Here is a 20,583-nt window from a genome sequence, read left to right on the forward strand (position 1 = left end):
CCTGGCCATCATTACCTTATTTTTGTTGCTTCCCCTCTTTGACTATAATATACTCCTTGATAGCAAGGACTGTCTTTATTTGAATTTTTAATAAACCTTAATACATTCTACTCTTTATCATGCATATTTTTTGTATACTAGTTATCATCCCAGTATTCCCACTAGGTTACCTTGAAGGCAAAACCAATATTCTTTTCTAAAGTTCTCATTATACGTTAATTCTTTTCCTGCTTTCTACAATTTAACCAAATTGACATACTTAATTTCTGCGAATCATCTTCTCTGGTCTTGGATTCATTTTTGACTTTTCCTCTTCTTCACTGCCCACATATAATGAAAGAAAGGTTACTAAGCCTATTCACTGACTCTTTCCAAATCACAGATGAGTAAGGGCTCTGCAGGCTTACTTTAGTACATAATTCATAGTGACAGCTCAAAAAATAAACAATCGCTTAATAAAACATGGCTTCAGATGAGGTAGTCTCCATTACTCTGTAAGTTCTGTAAAGTTTTGGTTCTGCCTTTAAAACAAAAGAACTAAAGTAGATGATCCTTGAGGCATTCATCTCATTGTGTTTACTGTCACTGCTGACCTAATGCATAAATATGTGCCTTTTGTTATATTGAATCTCTGGGAGCTTGAAGTTCACCTTTGATTGACAAATAAGTCAGTTGGATGGAATGTTCCCAGGGAAGTCATGTGAAAGGCAGGAGGAGGGGCAGTTGAGAATCCTGAGCAGAAGTTCTGGGTCTTTGACCTGTGCTGAGGCTGGAGATCGGTGGATCCTGGTCTTGGAGTGAGAGGGTGCAAACATCTCTCTGCAAACTCTTCCTGTACTTGAGATACAGTTCCAACCTGTACCTGACCACCACCTCGGTGTCTACTGCCCCTAGATATTAGGAGTTTCATCATCTAGATATCTAGGTTTCCCAGGGCCCGGGAGGGATCCGGGAAGTGGGCAGGAGATGAAGGAGAGGGTGGAAAGGGTGGACATAACTCAACTGTTAGGCTGAAGATCTATTGAAGAAGAAGTCAAAGATATCCCAGCAGTTTACCTACTCTGGTTTAGTCCTGGCCAGGCTAAACCAGAGGGAAGTTACATTGATTCTTCATCTGCCAGCAGTTGAGATTTCATTAGTAACCATTAGAATAGGGTCTCCTATACCACAGTCCTTTACCCATATCCTTCTTGTTTAATATAAAGTTTAAAGTACCTTCCTAAAGCAGTTTCAAAGCTTGTTTTGGGAAGGGAGAAATCGCAGTCAGAATACAAGGTGTTATCCTAGCTAAAGAGCCCAAATCAACATATCAGTTAACCCCAGGTGGGTCCTGAAGGGATATACCTCTTAGACCTGAAGGATCCTGCCTGGGCAACTGTTATAAGGGAGAAGGGTCATCTTATTTCTCTCTGTACATCAATTTACCATCTCAAATAGATCAAGAGACCTCCAATAATTATAACACTTTGCTTGTTCTATATACTCAGGTTCGTTCAGAAGCTTATTCAAGGCTATAATCGAGTCTACCCTCATTGACTTTGCCTCCTTGAGTCTCTGCATGGCTTTATCTTATCAACATTTCTCTCCCAATTTTAGGATTTTCCTATGTTCTTTTATAATGGAATGGATTTTGAACTTTTACATTGATACACACATTTGTTTTGCTCAATTATGCGGTAAAGATTTTGTTTTTGCTTTTCCTCTTTTTTTTCTTCAAAGGGAAAGGTGGGACAGAAAGAAAATACATTTTTGTTATTTTGGCATTTTGTTCATTCAATTATATTATTGAATGAAAATTATAGAAATTTAGAATTAGAATCGCCTTATATACTAATATAATAGATTTGAAATGAAAGTGGTCTTAAAGATAATTTTATCAGTCATTTTCCCAAAGCTTTAGTCTGACCATGACACTCCTCTAGAGAACAAATTCCCATGGTTTCCTTTACTCCTAGGATCACATGTAAACTCCTCTGTATGCTATTTAATGATACTGACAACCTGCCCCCAACTTACCTTTCCAACTATACTCTACATTACCTTTGCACATTAGAGTCCAGCCAAACTGGAAGTGCCTTCATGCTAGGACTTGATTTCTATTTCGTTGTACCTTTGCATTGACTCCATGCCTGGAATCCTCCTCTCCTGCACTTCTGCAAAAGTCCTAGTTTCTTTTAAGGCTTCATCCAGGGGCTAACCTCTTTTGCCCGAATTCTTTCCTGATCCCATATGTTTGTGTTTTTATTCAAAATGATCTTGTATCTATTTTTGCATATAAATAAATAATATTATATATATTTAATTATATACATATACATATATGTTGTCTACCTCAATAGAGTATTAACTTCTTGGAAAATGACTGCTAAATTTGTATCTTTATAGCCCAGTACAGTGCCTGATATATATTAAGAACTTTAAAAATACTTGTTAATTAATTGGCTGGATCCTCTCATTTTACAGATAAGGAAAGGTAGTGATGTGGGTACAGTGGGGGGGGGATGGAGAGGACAGAGAATTCCATCAACTCAGATCTAGATGATTAAATTAATTACACAATTTTACACAATTAGATAATGGGAAAGTTGGAATTAAAACCCAATTCTTGCTTTTCACTTTACTATCCTATCCCATTCAAACAAGAGTCACTTCAAGGGGTTCTCCTAACCAAAAGAGATCTCAACCAAGATCAAGCCAATAGATCCAGAAAAAAATTAATTTGGACAGCTCATTTTAAGTTTCCCATGTGAATCAGAATCCCAGCAAAGATTAAGGACCCAAGATTCACAGAATGATTTTACAGAAAATAAAAATAAAACTTACCAGATTTAGAGCTGAAAGAAATCATAGAAGTCATTTGATCCAATTCCATCATTTTATAGAAGATATTAAGTCCCAGACAGTTAAAAACACTAGTCCAGGATCATAAAGTTAATAAGCAACTGAGGCTGAATTTGATGTCATGTCTTTTTGACCCTAAGTCCAATGTTCTATCCATTTACTCCAACTCATTGTCCATCAAGGAAGACCCACCCCTGGCTTTTATTGATCCAGATAATTTAAGCTTTTTGTTTTCTGACCTTATTACACAAAACTTAAGTCCAAGGAATATAGAATGTCCACTGTTGATAACTCAAATCGCATTCCAATGCCTAATTCTCAGTGACATAATCACTTAGCTGATTAAATTATTTCACATGTTGAGGACCTCAGAAGCTTTGGTTAATGGATTTTATAAAATATTCACATCCCAGCTAGCAATCTAACAGGACACCAGAGCATATCTAGTGTAGAGAATCTTGACTTCTGTCCTGTTGCCATGTTACATACATTATACCTATCCTTTTCCAACTGCTTTTTCTTAGAACTATAACTAAATAAATACTACCTTGGCTTCAGAAAAGGGTATGACAATACATTGCCCTATGGCTTTACTCAAAATCACTGTTACTGCTTAGAGTAAAACACTTTACCTGATCACCATTCCCAATCAGGTATTATAGCTCCCTATAAGATGGTAATTGCCTACCACTGCTTATTTTTTACATTTGTATCAATAGCACCAGAAGAGTGCCTAGCCAACAAAAAGTTTTAAATTCTTGATGGTTGATTTTTGAATATTTGTTACAACCTAAGCAACTTAAGTTGCATTTTAAGTCATTTTAGAAAGTGTTTAGTTTTCAATGAGTAGAATACATGGATGACATTTCTCAACATCTTTCTATATTATTAATTCTACTAATATATCCTTCATATTTTGAAATCATAGATTAGAATCTCTGTAAACTCTCATTCAGAGAAATTGCTAATGGGTATCTTAGTAGAAAACTCTCAAAATAAATTATGATACTATTTAATAACACTTTAATATTTTGCTTTAATGCAAAAATAATGTAAATTTTTTAAATTCCTTAAACATTAATTGATATAATGAAAAAGTAATCAGTGAATAAAGAATTGAAATTCTTTGATATGCTTGTAGAAGACAGGAATCTATACTTTGCCTTTCTTTCAGAGTGAAATAATTTCTCAAAAGATATTTTGACTAAACTGTATAATCTTTTGTAGCCAAACTTAAAACGAAACAAAAACAATTAAAATTACAGGAGAACCACTCATCTCACTAAAATTGTGTCAGGACATTGAAAGATAATGAATTATAAGTAAGAGCTGACATAATAGTGAGCTGTCCTCAAAGGATAAAGCTCTAAAAGTCCAAGTCCTACCTCTGATATATACTGGCTTTGTGATCCTGGGTAAGTTACTTGAACTCTAAATGCCTTAAGAGTTCTTAACCTGCAGTTATGCATTTACAATTATTAACTGTATTTTGATACAACATTTCCTTTAAATTATATGTATTGAATGCACTTAAAAATGTTTCTCTGAGAAGGAGACCATAGGCTTGCCTGATGGCTGCTGGGCTGAAATGACACAAAAAATGTTAAGAACTGCTCTTCTAAGGTATAGTTATGTGTTGGCAGAGGAAATCATGAGAGATCTCCATAATGATGGACTCATAGTTCAGTATCAACAAACAAAATATCCTAAAACTACAGCTAATTAAAAAGGACACAAAAGTCTTAAGAGTTGTCTAGCAAACTGGAATACTTGTTTGGAGAGTTTAAAAAATTAGCCATTTTAATTAGAACATTCAGTATGCTGCCTAGAAAAACTTAATATAATGGAGATGATGGATCGCACCCAGGATAACTCTTTTTAAAGGAATACTGTGGGTTCACTTAAAATTATTTCTAGCGTAGATGATGTGTTGATAAAAATTACAATTGGAATTTATGGACAGCCAAGTACAAAAGATTCTTCATCTTGTCTTTAAAGTACATGATGCATTACCTACAGACCTGTTTATTATATTTACTATTTAAGACGCTCCCTCATTGTTGTTCTATTCAAGCTGTATTTAAGCTGTCTCCCATTACCTGTTTAAATGTAGCAAGATCTAGTAATGATTGGGTCAGCAGACATAATGAAAGCACTCAAGATATAAGGGGAAATAGCTACTTATAATCACATATGGAATTTCTCCTTCATTCTTAAGTGACCAATTATAAAATATTAACTTTCCACTTTTCGATTCAGTCAGCATCATGGTATAATGGAAAGAGCCAGAGACAAAATTCAGTTCAGAGAAAACACTCCTTCTTGTCACCCCACCTTTTTTGGATTTTGTTTGTTTGTTTGTTTGTGTTTCCTTCCCTTTGAGGTTTTGAGGTTTTAGCCTCAGGGCAGATTAATCCAATCAGTACAGGATTAATCCCAACAATTGGATAGAGGAAAAGTCTTCCAAGGGCAGAGAAAGTAACTACAAACCTTTGCCCCTGGAGGGAAGATCTTTCATCAAAGATCATTAAATACATCTGCTCAAACTAGCAGAACAAGGAAGGGAAAAACATGAGTAAGCAATAGAAAAAGAGAAAATAAATGACAATTGACAGCTTCTTTCAAGGAAGTGAAAAGGGAGCAAATGAAACAGAAATAGAAGAAGAGGAAGTAGTTCCAGTGAACTGGACACAGGCTTTGGAAGGTCTCAAAATTCAATTAACTCAAGAATTTAAAACTCAATTAAGTCAAGAACTTCAGGAACTCAAAAAACAATCAAGGCTGAAGACAATTTGAAAAAGGAAATACACGAGCTAAAACAAGAAAATAAAGTCTTAAAAGCAAGAATTGGCCAGCTTGAAATGAAGGAAAGAAGGTAAAAGATGACCTACAAAGAAAATCAGACCAGAAAGAGAAGGATGACCAAAAAGCAAGGGATGAAATTCAGTCTTTAAAAAAAAAACTCAACAACTAGAAGAAAATGACTTCACAAGGCAGCAAGAATATATTAAACAGAATTAAAAAAATGAAAAATTTGAGGAGAATATGAAACACCTCATTGATTCAACCAAAGATCTGGAGAACAGAGCTAGAAGAGACAATTTAAGAATTATTGGTTTACCAGAACATCATGATAAAAAAAAGTTTAGATAGCATTTTATAAGAAACTATCAGAGAAAATTGCCCAGAAATTCTTGAACAAAAGGGAAAAAGTAGAAATTGACAGGATCGACAGATCACCTCCTACATTTAATCCACAACTGACAACTTCCAGGAATATTATAGCCAAATTCAAAAATTATCAGACCAAGGAAAAAATATTACAAGCTGCCAAAAAGAAGTCATTCAGATATCAGGGAACCACAGTTAGGATAACATAGGATCTGGCTACATCTACATTGAAGGACTGGAAGGCATGGAACACAATATTCAGGAAAGCAAGAGAAGTGGGTCTACAACCAAGAATCAACTATCCAGCAAGACTAACTATATTATTGCAGGGGAAAGTATGGTCATTCAATAAAACTGAGGAATTCCAAATATTCATCAAGAAAAAACCGGACTTAAACAGGGAGTTTGCTGCCCAAACCCAGAACTCAAGAGAATCAACATAAGGTAATTAAAGGAATGGGGGGAGGAGAAAAAAAAATCTTTTCTTTACGGGACACAACAAGTTTAATCAATTTATATCCCAAGAAGAAAAGAAGGTATTGGAAAATATTAAAAATTACTATTACCAACAGCGTAACTAGAAGTTTACATAGAGGGAACAGGGACAAACTGTATAGGATGAAATGTCAAGAGATATATAAATATATATGTATGTATGTATGTATGTATAAATATATACAAAACTGGGGGGGGGAGAAGATAACAATAAGAAAAAAAGGAAAGCAAACAAAAAGGAATAAATTTATATTCCATAAAGAAGCATGTGGGATTAACAGGGAAAAATAACAATACACTATAAGGGTAAAGAGGTTAGAGAGAGGGAATATTCAATACTTAAGTGCATTGAAATCAACTTAGAGAAGAACAATCAGATCCATAGGGGCAGAAAATTGATTCACACCCTATAGAGAAGTAGAAGGGTAACAAAGGGACTGGTAGGGAGGGAAGCAATACTAGGGAAGGAGAGGGCTTGGGTGGCGGGGAGCACCGCGTGGCTTTAAAGAACAATAATAGGGGAATAAGAAGGGAGGGGGGAGAAAGGGAAGTACAACAAGGGAGGGGATTATAGGAACTGATTAAAAACAAAAACTTGGTATAGAAGGAAACAATGAAAGAAGAAAGGACAGGACTAGGAGAGAGAATCAAAATGTCTGGGAATGCAGAGTTGATAATTATAACTCTGAATGTGAATGGGATGAATTCACCCATAAAATGGAAGCAAATAGCAGAGTGGATTAGAAACCAGAACCCAACAATATGTTGTTTACAAGAAACACACATCAGACAGATAGACATAGAATGAGGATGGAGCAAAATCTTTTGGGCTTCAAATGAGAAAAAGAAAGGAGGGGTGGCTATCATGATCTCTAACAGAGCCAAAGTAAAAATAAATAAGGTTAAAAGTGATAGGGAAGGTTACTACATACTAATAAAAAGTAGTATAAACAAAGAAGAAATATCAGTACTCAATATGTACGCACCAAACGGAATAGCTTCCAAATTTCTAAAGGAGAAGCTAGTGGAGCTCAAAGATGAAATAGATAGCAAAACCATACTAGTGGGGGAACTGAATCATCCCCTATCAGATCTAGATAAGTCAAACCAAAAAATAAATAATAAAGAGATAAGAGAGGTGAATGAAACCCTAGAAAAATTTGAGTTAATAGATATTTGGAGAAAATTAAATAGAGACAAAAAGGAATACATTTTCTTTTCAGCAGCACATGGAACATTCACAAAGATAGACCATGTAATAGGGCACAGAAACATGGCAAACAAAGACAAAAAAGCAGAAATAATAAATGTAACCTTCTCAGATCATAACACTAGAAGTAGCAATTAGAGAAGAAAAATAAATTGAAGGTTTTAAAATAGGCAAGGAGGAGACTAAGCTATCACTCTTTGCAGATGATATGATGGTCTACTTAAAAAATCCTAGAGAATCAACTAAAAAGCTAGTAGAAATAATCAACAACTTTAGCAAAGTTGCAGGATACAAAATAAATGCACATAAATCATCAGCATTTCTATATATTTCCGACACATCACAGCAGCAAGAGGTAAAAAGAGAAACACCATTTAAAATTACCCTAGACAATATAAAATACTTAGGAATCCATCTACCAAAACAAATACAGGAATTATACGAACATGACTACAAAACACTTTCCAAAAAAGAAAAACTGGATCTAAACAATTGGAAAAACATTGAGTGCTCATGGGTAGGATGAGCTAACATAATAAAAATGACCATTCTACCCAAATTAATAAACTTAATTAGTGCCATTCCTATCAAACTACCAAAAACCTTTTTTACTACAATTAGAAAAAACTATAACAAAGTTTATTTGGAAGAACAAAAGTTCCAGAATATCAAGGGAAATAATGAAAAAAAAACATGAAGGAAGGGGGCTTAGCAGTGCCAGATATTAAGCTATACTATAAAGCAGTGGTCATCAAAACAATATGGTACTGGCTAAGATATAGAAGGAAGGATCAGTGCAATAGACTTGGGGTAAGTGATGTCAGCAAGACAGTATATGATAAACCCAAAGACCCCAACTTTGGGGACAAAAATCCACTATTTGACAAAAACTGCTGGGAAAACTGGAAAACAATATGGGAGAGATTAGGTTTAGATCAACATCTCACACCATACACCAAGATAAATTCAGAATGGGTGAAAGACTTAAATATAAAGAAGGAAACTGTAAGTAAATTAGGTGAACACAAAATAGTATACTTGTCAGATCTCTGGGAAACGAAAGATTTTAAAACCAAACAAGAGTTAGAGAAAATTGCAAAATGTAAAATAAATAATTTTGATTATATTAAATTAAAAAGGTTTTGTACAAAGAAAAACAACGCAACCAAAATCAGAAGGGAAACAACAAACTGGGAAAAAATCTTTATAACAAAGAATTCTGACAGAGTTCTAATTACTCAAATATACAAGGAGCTAAATCAATTGTATAAAAAATCAAGCCATTCCCCAATTAATAAATGGGCAAGGGACATGAATAGGCAATTTTAAGATAAAGAAATAAAAAGTATCAATAAGCACATGAGAAAGTGTTCTAAATCTCTAATAATTAAAGAAATGCAAATCAAAACAACTCTGAGGTACCACCTCACACCTAGCAGAATGGCTAAAATGATAGCAGGGGAGAGTAATGAATGTTGGAGGGGATGTGACAAAATTGCAACGTTAATGCACTGCTGTGGAGTTGTGAACTGATCCAACCATTCTGAATGGCAATTTGGAACTATGCCCAAAGAACGATAAAAAAATGGCTGCCCTTTGATCCAGCCATACCATTGCTGGGATTGTACCCCAAAGAGATCATAGATAAACAGACTTGCACAGATATATTTATAGCTGCACTCTTTGTGGTAGCAAAAAAATAGAAAGCAAGGATATGCCCTTCAATTGGGGAATGGCTGAACAAATTGTGGTATATGTTGGTGATGGAATACTATTGTGCTCAAAGGAATAATAAACTGGAGGAATTCCATGTGAACTGGAAAGACCTCTAGGAATTGATGCAGAGTGAAAGGAGCAGAGCCGGAAGAACATTGTACACAGAGACTGATACACTGTGGTAAAATCGAATGTAATGGACGTCTGTACTAGCAGCAATGCAATGACCCAAGACAATTCTGAGGGATTTATGGAAAGGAACCCTACCCACATTCAGAGGAAGAACTACAGGAGTAGAAACACAGAAGGAAAACAACTGCTAGGACAATTGGGTTGATGAAGACATGATTGAGGATGTAGACCTGAAAAGACCACACCCATGTAACTATCAATAATGTGTAAATAAGTCTTGACTGACCACACATAATAAAAGCAGTGGAAATGCGAATTGGCTACAGCAGAGGGGGGCGGGGGGTTGAGGGCCTGAAGGGGAAAGTAAAAACATGACTTATGTAACCATGGAAAATTTTTCTAAAAATAAAAAATTATTAATAGCAAAACAAAACAAAACAAAAAGAATCCTGTGAGATGACTGACAGATGAAAAGAGACTCATAGACATTAGGTGGTTTTTCTTGGGTCATAAAACTGGTAGAACCAGGATTAGAACTCAGGGTTTCTGACTCAGAACTGTATGCTTTCTGCTACGATAAAGACCACTGGCATTTGAAGCTTTTTAGAACCTGGTGTTTTCCTACCTTTCTAGTCTTTTTTTACACTTTATTCCTTTTTACATACAGTATGATGTAGCACCAAAGTGGGACTTGCTGTCCTTTGAAAACAATCCCATCTCCTGTCTCTGTGACTTTTCTCTAGTTTTGCACACAATACTTGGAATGTTTTGCTCTTTTGCCTTGGTCTGTTGACTTCTTTGGCTTCTGTCAATACTCACCTCAAAGCCCAACTTCTGTAAGAAGTTTTTCTAATCACCCCAACTGCTAATGCATTCTCTTATTACCTTCACCTACTCTGTGTACTTTGTTGACAAAGTAGTTGGACAATAGCACCTTGGTGGAACAAATTATTGTACTGAATTCAATTTTTACTTTCCAACCCAGTGGTTAGAGGTAGAAGAATTTATTCCATAGATTTTTTTTCAGTAATGCCATTGATGCTACTGTTGCAGCAACAATGTGCAAACTGATCTTTTTACTGTGCTAAATTAAAAAAAAATACATTTGAATCATTGTTCCGAAAAATACTTTCACGCACAGTACTGGAGGAGTTTGAAGGAGCAAAGCTGAGAAGTGGTTTTCAAATCATTTAGACAGTTTTTTCAAGCTGCCCAAGGAAATCTGTAAAAATTTTACAGGAGAGAGAGTAATTCTGCTGGTATCTGAATTGATTTGACTTGTTTCTTGAGTAATATGCAAATCCCTGTTTTTCAAATGATGAATGATCAGTCAAGAAAAACAAAAGAATGTCTTGTTCTAACTACGTAGAATTCACAACTCTGGAAAACTGCTTGTATGTCAGATTAGATGAAGAATATAAAAAATGTAGTACAGCAATTTGCTAACCTCAAAAGCTATTCAATTCCTTCTGGTTTGTAAGTTTTTCTTCTTTGTATCAATATTTCTTAGGCCTGTCCTTTCCTTCAAATAACCATAAATGCATTTCATTAATAGTATTTCTTCAAGGTAAGGTGTATAGTTTTAAAAAAGACCGACCTTGAAAAACACTGGTTTAGTAGAATTGCCAAATACATTGAAAAGAGGGTAACATCCTGAAATTTAAAGTGCATGTAATCATAATTCTACTTTTTTTCCCCTTCCAAAGCTTCCACTCTTTTTATATGTGAGGAAGCTGTCTCCTTTTCAAATTCTATCTTGCATTTTTTTCTTTCTCATACCTAACTGTCCAGTCAAATTGGATTTCTCACTGTTTCTTGAACACATATGGGGCTTTTCTCACCTTTATTCCTTTGCTCCCACCATTAATTAAACTCTGAATGTCATCTCCTTCAGCTCTGCAGGAATTCTTTTCTATTTTGAACAATTCTTCAAAGTCTAGCTCAGATACCCTCTTAGGATAACAAAGGTAACTAGAAAGGACTTAAAAGTTCATCCTAGCCAACCCTCTTTATTTAGAGATGATTTTAGACTTGGAATAAAGTGATTTGTCCATGGCCACACAGGTAGCAAGCAGTGGAAAGAAAAGTGGAATCTCTATGGTCTGACTCAAAATTTAGTGCTGTTTCCTTTCCATTAGTGCTGCTTCTACTTTTATAAGAGGGGCATCTATGTAGTGCACTGGAGTGCTAGACTTGAAGTCAGGAAGACTTAAACATACTTTACTAGTGATATAACCCTGGACAAGTCATTTAACCCAGCTTGCTTCAGTTTCCTCATCTATGAAATGGGCTGGAGAAGAAAATGACACAACACTGCAGATTCTTTGCAAAGAAAATAGCAAATGGAGTCAGGAAGAATTGAATAAGTCTGAAATAACTGAACACACAAACATCTTTTCAAATCTTCTTTAATCTTCCCAGTGAGAAATGATCACTCACTCTTCAGAATCTAGTAAGTAGGTCACAGAGGATTTTCAGTAGGTACTGTGGAAATTACATCTAGGTATTTATTAGTTCAAATAATGAATCTTATGAATCTGTCACATTATTCAAATCCACACTGTATTTTTTAATTGAAATGAACCAATGACCATATTTTACATATTTAGGACTTTGAAGAGTGTAAATTCAAATACATGCAACCACTTCATAGGATTTATTATTTAAACTAATTAAATACATAATACTATATATAGCAAAATATTAATTAATATACTAATTAAGATCTAGCTTTATGTAGAAAAATAGAAGTTATCCCCGTAGTACTGGCCATTCAGGAAGCCAATTGAATGGAGCTGACACTTCATTGTTCCTCAATTATTCCTGGGACTTTATAGGATAAAGAAGAGGATGAGGAATTTTATTTTGTTTTATTTTTAAATTTATTCATTTAATTAATTTATTTAGAATATTTTGCCATGGTTACATGATTCATGTTCTTTCCCTGTCTTCCTCCTTCCCACCAAGGAGCAATTCCACTGGGTTTTACATGTGTCACTGATCAAAACCCATTTCCATATTATTAATATTTGCACTAAGGTGATCACTTAGAGTCAACATCCCTAATCATGTCTAGGATGGGGAATTTTAATATTAAATTAAGCCATTAAGACTCAGCCTAGCTTATAAGAGGTCAGCTATAAGGGGCTTAAAAGCCCTCTTATAGGTCCTGCCTTTTATTCACATTATCTGGGTGACCATAGGCATTATTTAGCCTCTCTGTCCCCATGGTGTGTTAATGAGGGTATAATTTTCAGATGAATTGCTGGACTACATTAATGGAAGGAGTTTCCACATGGAGAAACTCTCCACAACAGTGAAAGCATAGATTTAGATCAAGAGCACAAAAATAGCAACAAAAAGCCACAGTGGGAATCACTTGGGTAGGGGATAGCAATATGGCATAGTGAAAGAGAATTAAATGGAAAGCCAGGATACTTGGGTTCTAGTTTTGGCACCATTACCAAGTGTCTGGGTAATCTTAGGCAAGTAGTATTATGTCTTGTTTCAGTTTTCTTCTAAAACAAACTGATTTTTAAGATACCTTTTAGTTTTCAATCTATAAGTCTATACTTTGCCTTATTATTTATAGTCCTTTGTAGGGTGTGGAGGGGTGGTTTTACCAGAATATTTGCCATCAAATTATTAATTATACTAGCAAATTTATGAAAAAAGTTAAACACTGGCTAATATACTCTGTTTCTGTCTTTGTGTTCTGCTGCCTTTGTCTTTGTTACAAAGTTTGTTCTTTGTACAATTTCCACGTATTCCCCCATTCCCCCGCAAATGATCAGTTCCTTGATGTGATGAACAGGCAAAAAATAATCATCTGACTCGAAGTACTGTCAGTCATTTCAATAGCTTTTATCTTTTCACTGTTATATAAACTTGATCATTTGATAGTGACGGGTATATAGTAATTTCAGTCATACCACAATGTGTGCTATATATTTGACATTCAGATTTTATCCAGTAATATATAATATTTTTGACCCATGAAAGAACATTGTTTCCTTGTCTCTCAACAACTAATGCAATTTTAAAATAAATTATTTCAAAAGATTTGAAACTTTACATTATTAATAAAGTTGGATACCATCAATACATTTTTAAAGGAGAAAAAAACATTAATTCTTTTTTTATATCTTATCTCCCAAAATAAAGTATAAGTTCCATTAGGACAGGGATTTTACTTTTTCTATCTTCCCTTAGCATTTGCTATATAGTAATCACTTAATAAATGCTTTAACAATTAAATTTAATACTAAGTCTGTATTTTTATCTTGTCCTACTTTGTTCAGAACATATTCTTGACATTGATATATGTGGTACATACAACAAATGAATTGTTTCCCAAGTGACATCATGTTTAGGTCAACTGTTCAGAATGCTGAGAAAAATAAATAAATACCAGCCAAGGTAGTCTAGATAGAAAATAATCAAGGGCCTCTGTTGATCTCATACTTTACCAAGGAAGAGTCTGAAGGATATCCCTTTCCCCACTGGATTTTATTATATCTTTGCTAAAAATTCAACTCCCAAGAAAGATCTCAGAGTTGCTCATTTCTACAGGGTGACCAAATTTCATTAGGAGGAGATAAATTACCTGTACTTCAATAAAAGCCACCTCATATCTTCAGAGAATTTTTATGCTGAACAAAAATTTACTTTAATGCAACTAAAAGGGTATATAACTTTCAAACAATTCAAAGCATTTTGGGGAACAAATGTAATTGAGATTCAACATTTCTTGTAGGTTTCATTAACTTGTAGAAAACATGGGAAAATTAACACCAAAGTAAGAAATTTTACTTACATTCTTCTTTTTCTGTAAAGGTTTTTTTTGGTATTTATTAATGAAAAGACTTTAGCCTTCTTCACCTGTTCTTCCAACTGATCCTTTGAGGTGGTTGTCTCCCAAGGTTCTCTCCTTTTCTTCCTTCTGTATTCTCTTCTTTATCAGTATTCTATATTCCCATGGCTTTAAACATAATCTTTTTGATACCATCTCTAAATCTTTTATCTTAGGTTTTTTTTGATTATTTCTTGTTATAGCCCACTGGCCCCTTAATCTCCAAATTTCTAAAACTAAGCTTTTTATTTTTGCCCCCAGTCCCCCACTCATGGCCTGTTCCTCCTGAATTCCTTGTTTCTCTTTATAGTACCATTCTTCACTCAGGTTTCCATATTGAAACACTGGCGCCATCTTTTTTTAAATTTAAGTCTACTTAATTGTTACATTAAAGTTCCCAGGTATCTCCTTCCTATCTTTAACCTCCCCTTTTCCCCACCTCTAAACCAAAATAGGAATAACTAAGCCCTATTAATTATACATTTGCATTTCTTCTTACATCCATGTTCTTTCCTTTGCTTGGCCTGGTGTCCGAGACAGCTGGACTTGGACTTGAGATACATGGGTTGAAATCCCATTTATGACCCTAGTTATGGGACTTTGGGCATATTACTTAACCTTCTTGAACTTGATTTTCCTTATCTAAATTATTTTTGTTTTTGTTTTTTATTTTTGTTACATTAAAGTTTCCAGGGATCTCTCTTCTTCCTTTCCTTCCTTGCACTACAGAAGGCATCATATAACCAAAAAACTTGTATATGTTAAACTATATCTTGCTTGCTTTTATTTGTAATTTCTTTCTCTGGAGTTAGACATGGCAAATACAAGTTATTCTTCAAACAATATTTCTGTTGCTGTATATAATGTTCTCTTGGTTCTGTACATTTTGCTCTACATAATTTCATGTAAGTCTTTCCATTTTTTAAATTAACCTGCCCATCATTTCTTACAATGCAGTAGTATTCTATTACAACCAGATACCAGAACTTGTTCAGCCATTCCCCAATTGATGCACATTCATTCAATTTCTAGTTCTTTGCCACCACCAAAAGAGCCTCTATAAATATTTTGACATCTATATATACTTCTATAAATTGAGAATAATACTTATTAAACTTACCTCACAGACTTGTCATAAAGACCAAATGAGATTATGTACGCAAAGAAGTTCATAGTTCTTGAAGAATTATGTATTTCTTACGTGTTAAAGAGAAGGGACCATTTTAGAATATGCCTCCACAGACGGCTGAAGCTTCCCTTGGATTATTACCATCAGCTTTTCAATTCCATACTTTGTACTACTTCCAGATTATTCATCATTATGGTTAGAATTGGTTATGTCATCTTCTATTCAAAATCTCTCAATTAATCAAGAATAACAGTATTGATATAGCACCTACTATGTGACAAGCATTTTGCTAAGCTTTACAATTATGTCATTTGGTCCCCACCACAACCTTTAGGCACCATTATTATTCCTATTTTACAGTTGAAGAAACTGAGGCAAACAAAGATGAATTGACTTACTACACAAGGTCACAAAGCTAGTAAGTATCTGAGGCTGGGGATTTGAATTCAGAATTACTACTACTTTTCATCTTTATCTGATACAACATCCTGATATAATTATCATTATTCTTCAGTTATAGTAACATCCTTCACTCAGGTTCCCACATTGAAACCCTGGCGCCATCTTTTTTTTTTAAATTTAAGTTTATTTAGTTGTTACATTAAAGTTCCTAGGTATCTTTATAAAGGCCTTGCAACTTCTTGACTCTGCTTTTTTGTAAACATTTCCTTGTAATCGATTGTACTGAATGTCCAGGTTTTCCCCCTCTTGGTTCAACAAACTTTTGAAATCCTACCTATATTTTTATCAAGATAGGTCTAGAGTGAACTGTACCTTCATAACCTTTTGTAAAAGCATCCCAACTTTTTGGATGGAACTTAATGAGGCCATCAATCCAAAGACTGGTCACTGTAATTTCTATTGCAAATTTCAACTCTTAACTTTTACTATGGTATGTTCAAAAGTCAAGCTCAAATGTAACTCTCTGCATTGAAGCCCTTCCTGATCCTTTCCAGTAAGCAAGGATCTGCTTTGGCTTCACCCAGGACTTCATTTATAACTCTTATTTTAACTGTAATTTTCTCTCTCAGTTTAGTTATTGCATATGTGTCCTTTCTTTCTACTGGAGAGTAAGTTTCATGAAGGCAGGAACTATGTCTTATCTAAACTTGGTTTCTCCCCCAGCGTCTTTCACAATGTGAAAGAGTACATAATTAATCATCGAATTTAAGTTATCCTAGAAATTAGATTTTATTTCTAGAATCTAAAAGTTAAAGAATTATACCACAAATATAGAAATGTACAGGATGTACAGATGATTAATTATGCTCTGTGCATTTGACATGACACAAGGTTAAATTCATTAATACCTAATCTATCTTATTTTAAACTATCATTATAGATTATTTTCTTTTTCTTAATGAGTTTTACAAAAACAGCAAAGTATTTGTATCAGATAGAATTTTCCTTTTTTCCTCTTTCTTGTTTGACTCATCATTGCTCAGAACAGAGATAAGATGAAAAATAAACAACTTAATGTTCATCCATCATTTATCCCCTAGTGGGAAATAGACACAGATGGGGAAATAAGGTGGTGTGGAAGTGGTAAGAGAAAGGTTCTTCACAAAGTTCACCTGAAGCCAATTAAAAGCATTTCACCAAGTTTCTAGCAATGCAACAGAGGATAACTGGTAACAGTCTCATGTACAGTGCATTTTTTACTGTCCTTTAATTGCTAACACATCCCACAGTGTTTCCAATGGTATATTTAGGAGAAAGATTCTTAAGTTTTTCACTCCCTTTAATAGGGAATGTTTAGACTTAAACAATTGCTAATTCTCTGACTATACCAATAAATCCTTAATAGACAAGTGCCATAGAAGTTAAAAAAAAAAGGGAATATCTAGACTGAATTATTTAAGGAAAACTGAATAGAAAGGGACCACTTTAGTTTTTTAAAAGAGTGGGTAGGAAAATGTTTCAAAATTATATACTGTATTATACTCATTTAGCTTTTTTTGGTATTAGAGCTTTCAGAATATTATTTCATTCTTTGTTATTGAAAACTTTATAGCATGATTTCTTTTATTTCAGTAAAAGAAATGATGAAGTCTTAGAGTTGAAAAGAACTTCAAACATCATCTTTTCCCTGGATTCTAAACCTGGGGACTTTGAACTTTAATTAAATAATTAAGTCAAAATATAATTATTTTCTTTATAATCCTATATCTTATTTTATGCATTTAAATCATTGTACTGAGAAGTGGACCTAGACTTTAACAGATTGCTAACAGGCTTGGCCATGACACAGAAAAGGGTAAAAATGATCAATATTCACCAATTTCCTACCCAATGCAAAAATTTTCTCAATAGTACCCCCTGACAGATGATAAGCTAGCTATTGGTTAAATATTTTCAATTTCCCTTTACTAGATGAAGAAATTGAGACAGCACTATGTCTGGTCTATAGAACATCTAATGGACAAGACACAAGGGAGTTGTTTTTGCTTCTAAGAAGTTTGATCCATCATTGATAAGATCCAGATGCCTAAAATTGTTAAAGGTTATATCTAATGAAAAGACTTTTATACTCTTTTTCTCCTTTCTATTTTCACTTACCTTGCATCTGCCACCATTGCTCGTACCACTGTCCAGGCCACAACAAATACTGCTGGAAATCCTATAAGTCAGAAAAAAATGTTTTTGGTAACATCAATTTCAATTTTTTTTAAACCCTTACCTTCCATCTTAGAGTCTATACTGTGTATTGACTCCAAGGCAGAAGAGCGGTAAGGGCTAGGCAATGAGGGTCAAGTGACTTGCCCAGGATTATACAGCTAGGAAGTGTCTGAGGCCAGATTTGAACCTAGGACTTTCCATCTCTAGGTCTGGCTCTCAATCCACTGAGCCACCCAGGTGCCCCCCAGTTTCAATTTTTTAACCATGCAAAATTATCATTAAAAAATATTTGCTGAACTCAAGATAAAATGTGTATGTTACTGACAAATTTAAAGATGTCATATTGCTTTGTGTTCTAGAAGAGTTCCCATGACTTTTATATGAACTAGAGAATTATATTGAACCTATCATCTATGCTTCTATGAATTATCTGTCATTCTATAATTTTTCACCAACATTGGTTTTTCTTGTAATTGATAACCTAAATTTTGTTGTTCATTTAATTGAAGTGTGAGAGGTTATAGGAATAAACTCTATCTGGAAGTGGCTCCGGAAATTAAGGGCAAAAATATGGTAGGGTATCAACATCTAGATTCCAATTTTACATTGATAGACATCATTCATTCCAGCATTCCAATGAAGAGTAAAAGATCAAGAACATGGAATTATAGTTGTCATTTAAAGATAAAGAATAGATTAAGACACTTTAGTCTAGAAAGTTGAAGGCTTGGCAAGTATAAAATTGAAATCCACTTACTCACTAAGATTGCCTGAATAGAATAATTTTCACTTTTTTGTCATTTGAAGATAAGGACAGTTCTTGTTTATGATGACTTAAATATGGTGTGGAGTAATTGTTACTGTGAATCCCAAGATTATTATTTCTTTCATCTTGGTAAGAAGGTGATGATTCAGAGTTTGATTCCTAAAATAATTATATACAATATCACAACAATATAATTATTATATGTTTTTAGAAAACCTCAACAGAAAATGGAAAGATTGAATGACTCATGAGTAAATGACTGGCTATATATATATATCTATATCTATATATATATATATATATATATCTTTATGAAAAGAGAGGACCAAAACATACTTTCATAAAAAGAATATGTCAGAACCTTAGACAGATTTATTATAACAGAGAAGAAACTTGGTCTCTTCTAATATTCATAGAATTTCTCTTAAACACATCATTAAATCAATAAAGGAAATAAAAAATACATTTCAAAAATTTTGAATATCAAAAGAACAGGATAACATTAAAGTCCATGAGTATTCCTTAGAGACACCATGTGAAAAAGAAGTGTAAGAGAAGAATTCGAGAAGACAAAAGTAAAAATATGGCAAAAGTCCAGATTAAAAGTCTCAGAGCCTTTACTTGAGGGATCTCTGTTTCTCTTAATGTCATTATGAACTTGTAGGTGAAATTTATATTGTATACCAACTCACCTATGAATTGTTATAAGGGGAATTAAGCTATTAGGGTATGAGCTGGTTGTAATAAGGGAATAGGCTAGAGGTAGTAGGGAAATTAAGGCCGAGGTAAGGTTGTAATAGGGATAAGGCAGGTAAGGGACTAAAGGTAGTGTGAATAAGGATAAGGCACTGTGGATAGGGGTTTGTGGATCCCTAAGGCAGTAAGTAGATAAGGAGAGTACAATAGTGGTGCCTGATAAATTGAGGTGGTAGGAGAGATAAAAGAGTTGCAAGGGAATGGATAAGGTATTTTGGGCAGAGAGCTGCAGCCTGGGAGACACAGCCTGGGTACACAGACTGGGTATTCAGGTTTGAGACAGAGACACTGGAGGGAAACAAACTGAGCTCTTCAAGTAGGAAGGGCACTTCTACAGACAAAGGTTGGGGCCAGCCAAGAATGGGTTGAAACTGACTAGAGGACTTTCTAGTCAGTTTCTCAGGTTCACAAAGGAAGATTCAGAGGAAGTATTGAGATTTCACTTCCTCCAAAATGGACACCTCCAATTCCCTCAGGACCCAGAGAGAATGTTCTTCCTTTCTCCCCTTCTCCCTCTCTTATCAATCAACTAATGAACTAGCCAAAGGTTTGATTAAGTGACAAACAGGGTTTATTGATTTTTAGAGTTAATTGGAAGGGATGGAGGGATACGAGGTAACTCTAACAGTAGCCTAGGGAAAGCTTCAGTTGGGGGAAGGAGACAGGAGCGTGAGACTGAGAAAGGACCTGCCTTAACTCAGCTCTGAGAGGTTTTGTAGCCTATAGGATTAGGAAAGTTGGATACAATGATTCAAGAGATAATTTGTAACAAGGGTAAGCCCTATTTGACTACAAGGAAACTATGTCTACCAAGTTTGAAAGCTAACCCCAGATCCACCCTCCTTTCAAAACCCCAAGAAATTTAGGAAGGGAAAATGATGATTGGGAATAAGGGA

General features: G+C 34.5%; 1 protein-coding gene across 2 annotated transcripts in view; it reads right to left on the bottom strand.

Annotated features, from left to right (window-relative positions):
• Window positions 1-20,583, bottom strand: part of PTH2R (parathyroid hormone 2 receptor) — a 120,640-nt gene that overhangs the window by 44,928 nt on the left and 55,129 nt on the right. For both annotated transcript variants that reach the window (XM_044667507.1, XM_044667508.1), the window contains one exon: window positions 18,106-18,166. In XM_044667507.1, coding sequence (XP_044523442.1) covers window positions 18,106-18,166 — 61 coding nt within the window. The remainder of the gene's footprint in view (window positions 1-18,105; window positions 18,167-20,583) is intronic.

This window comes from Gracilinanus agilis, chromosome 3 (assembly GCF_016433145.1).
Source record: "Gracilinanus agilis isolate LMUSP501 chromosome 3, AgileGrace, whole genome shotgun sequence".
In the NCBI taxonomy this organism is placed as follows: domain Eukaryota; kingdom Metazoa; phylum Chordata; class Mammalia; order Didelphimorphia; family Didelphidae; genus Gracilinanus; species Gracilinanus agilis.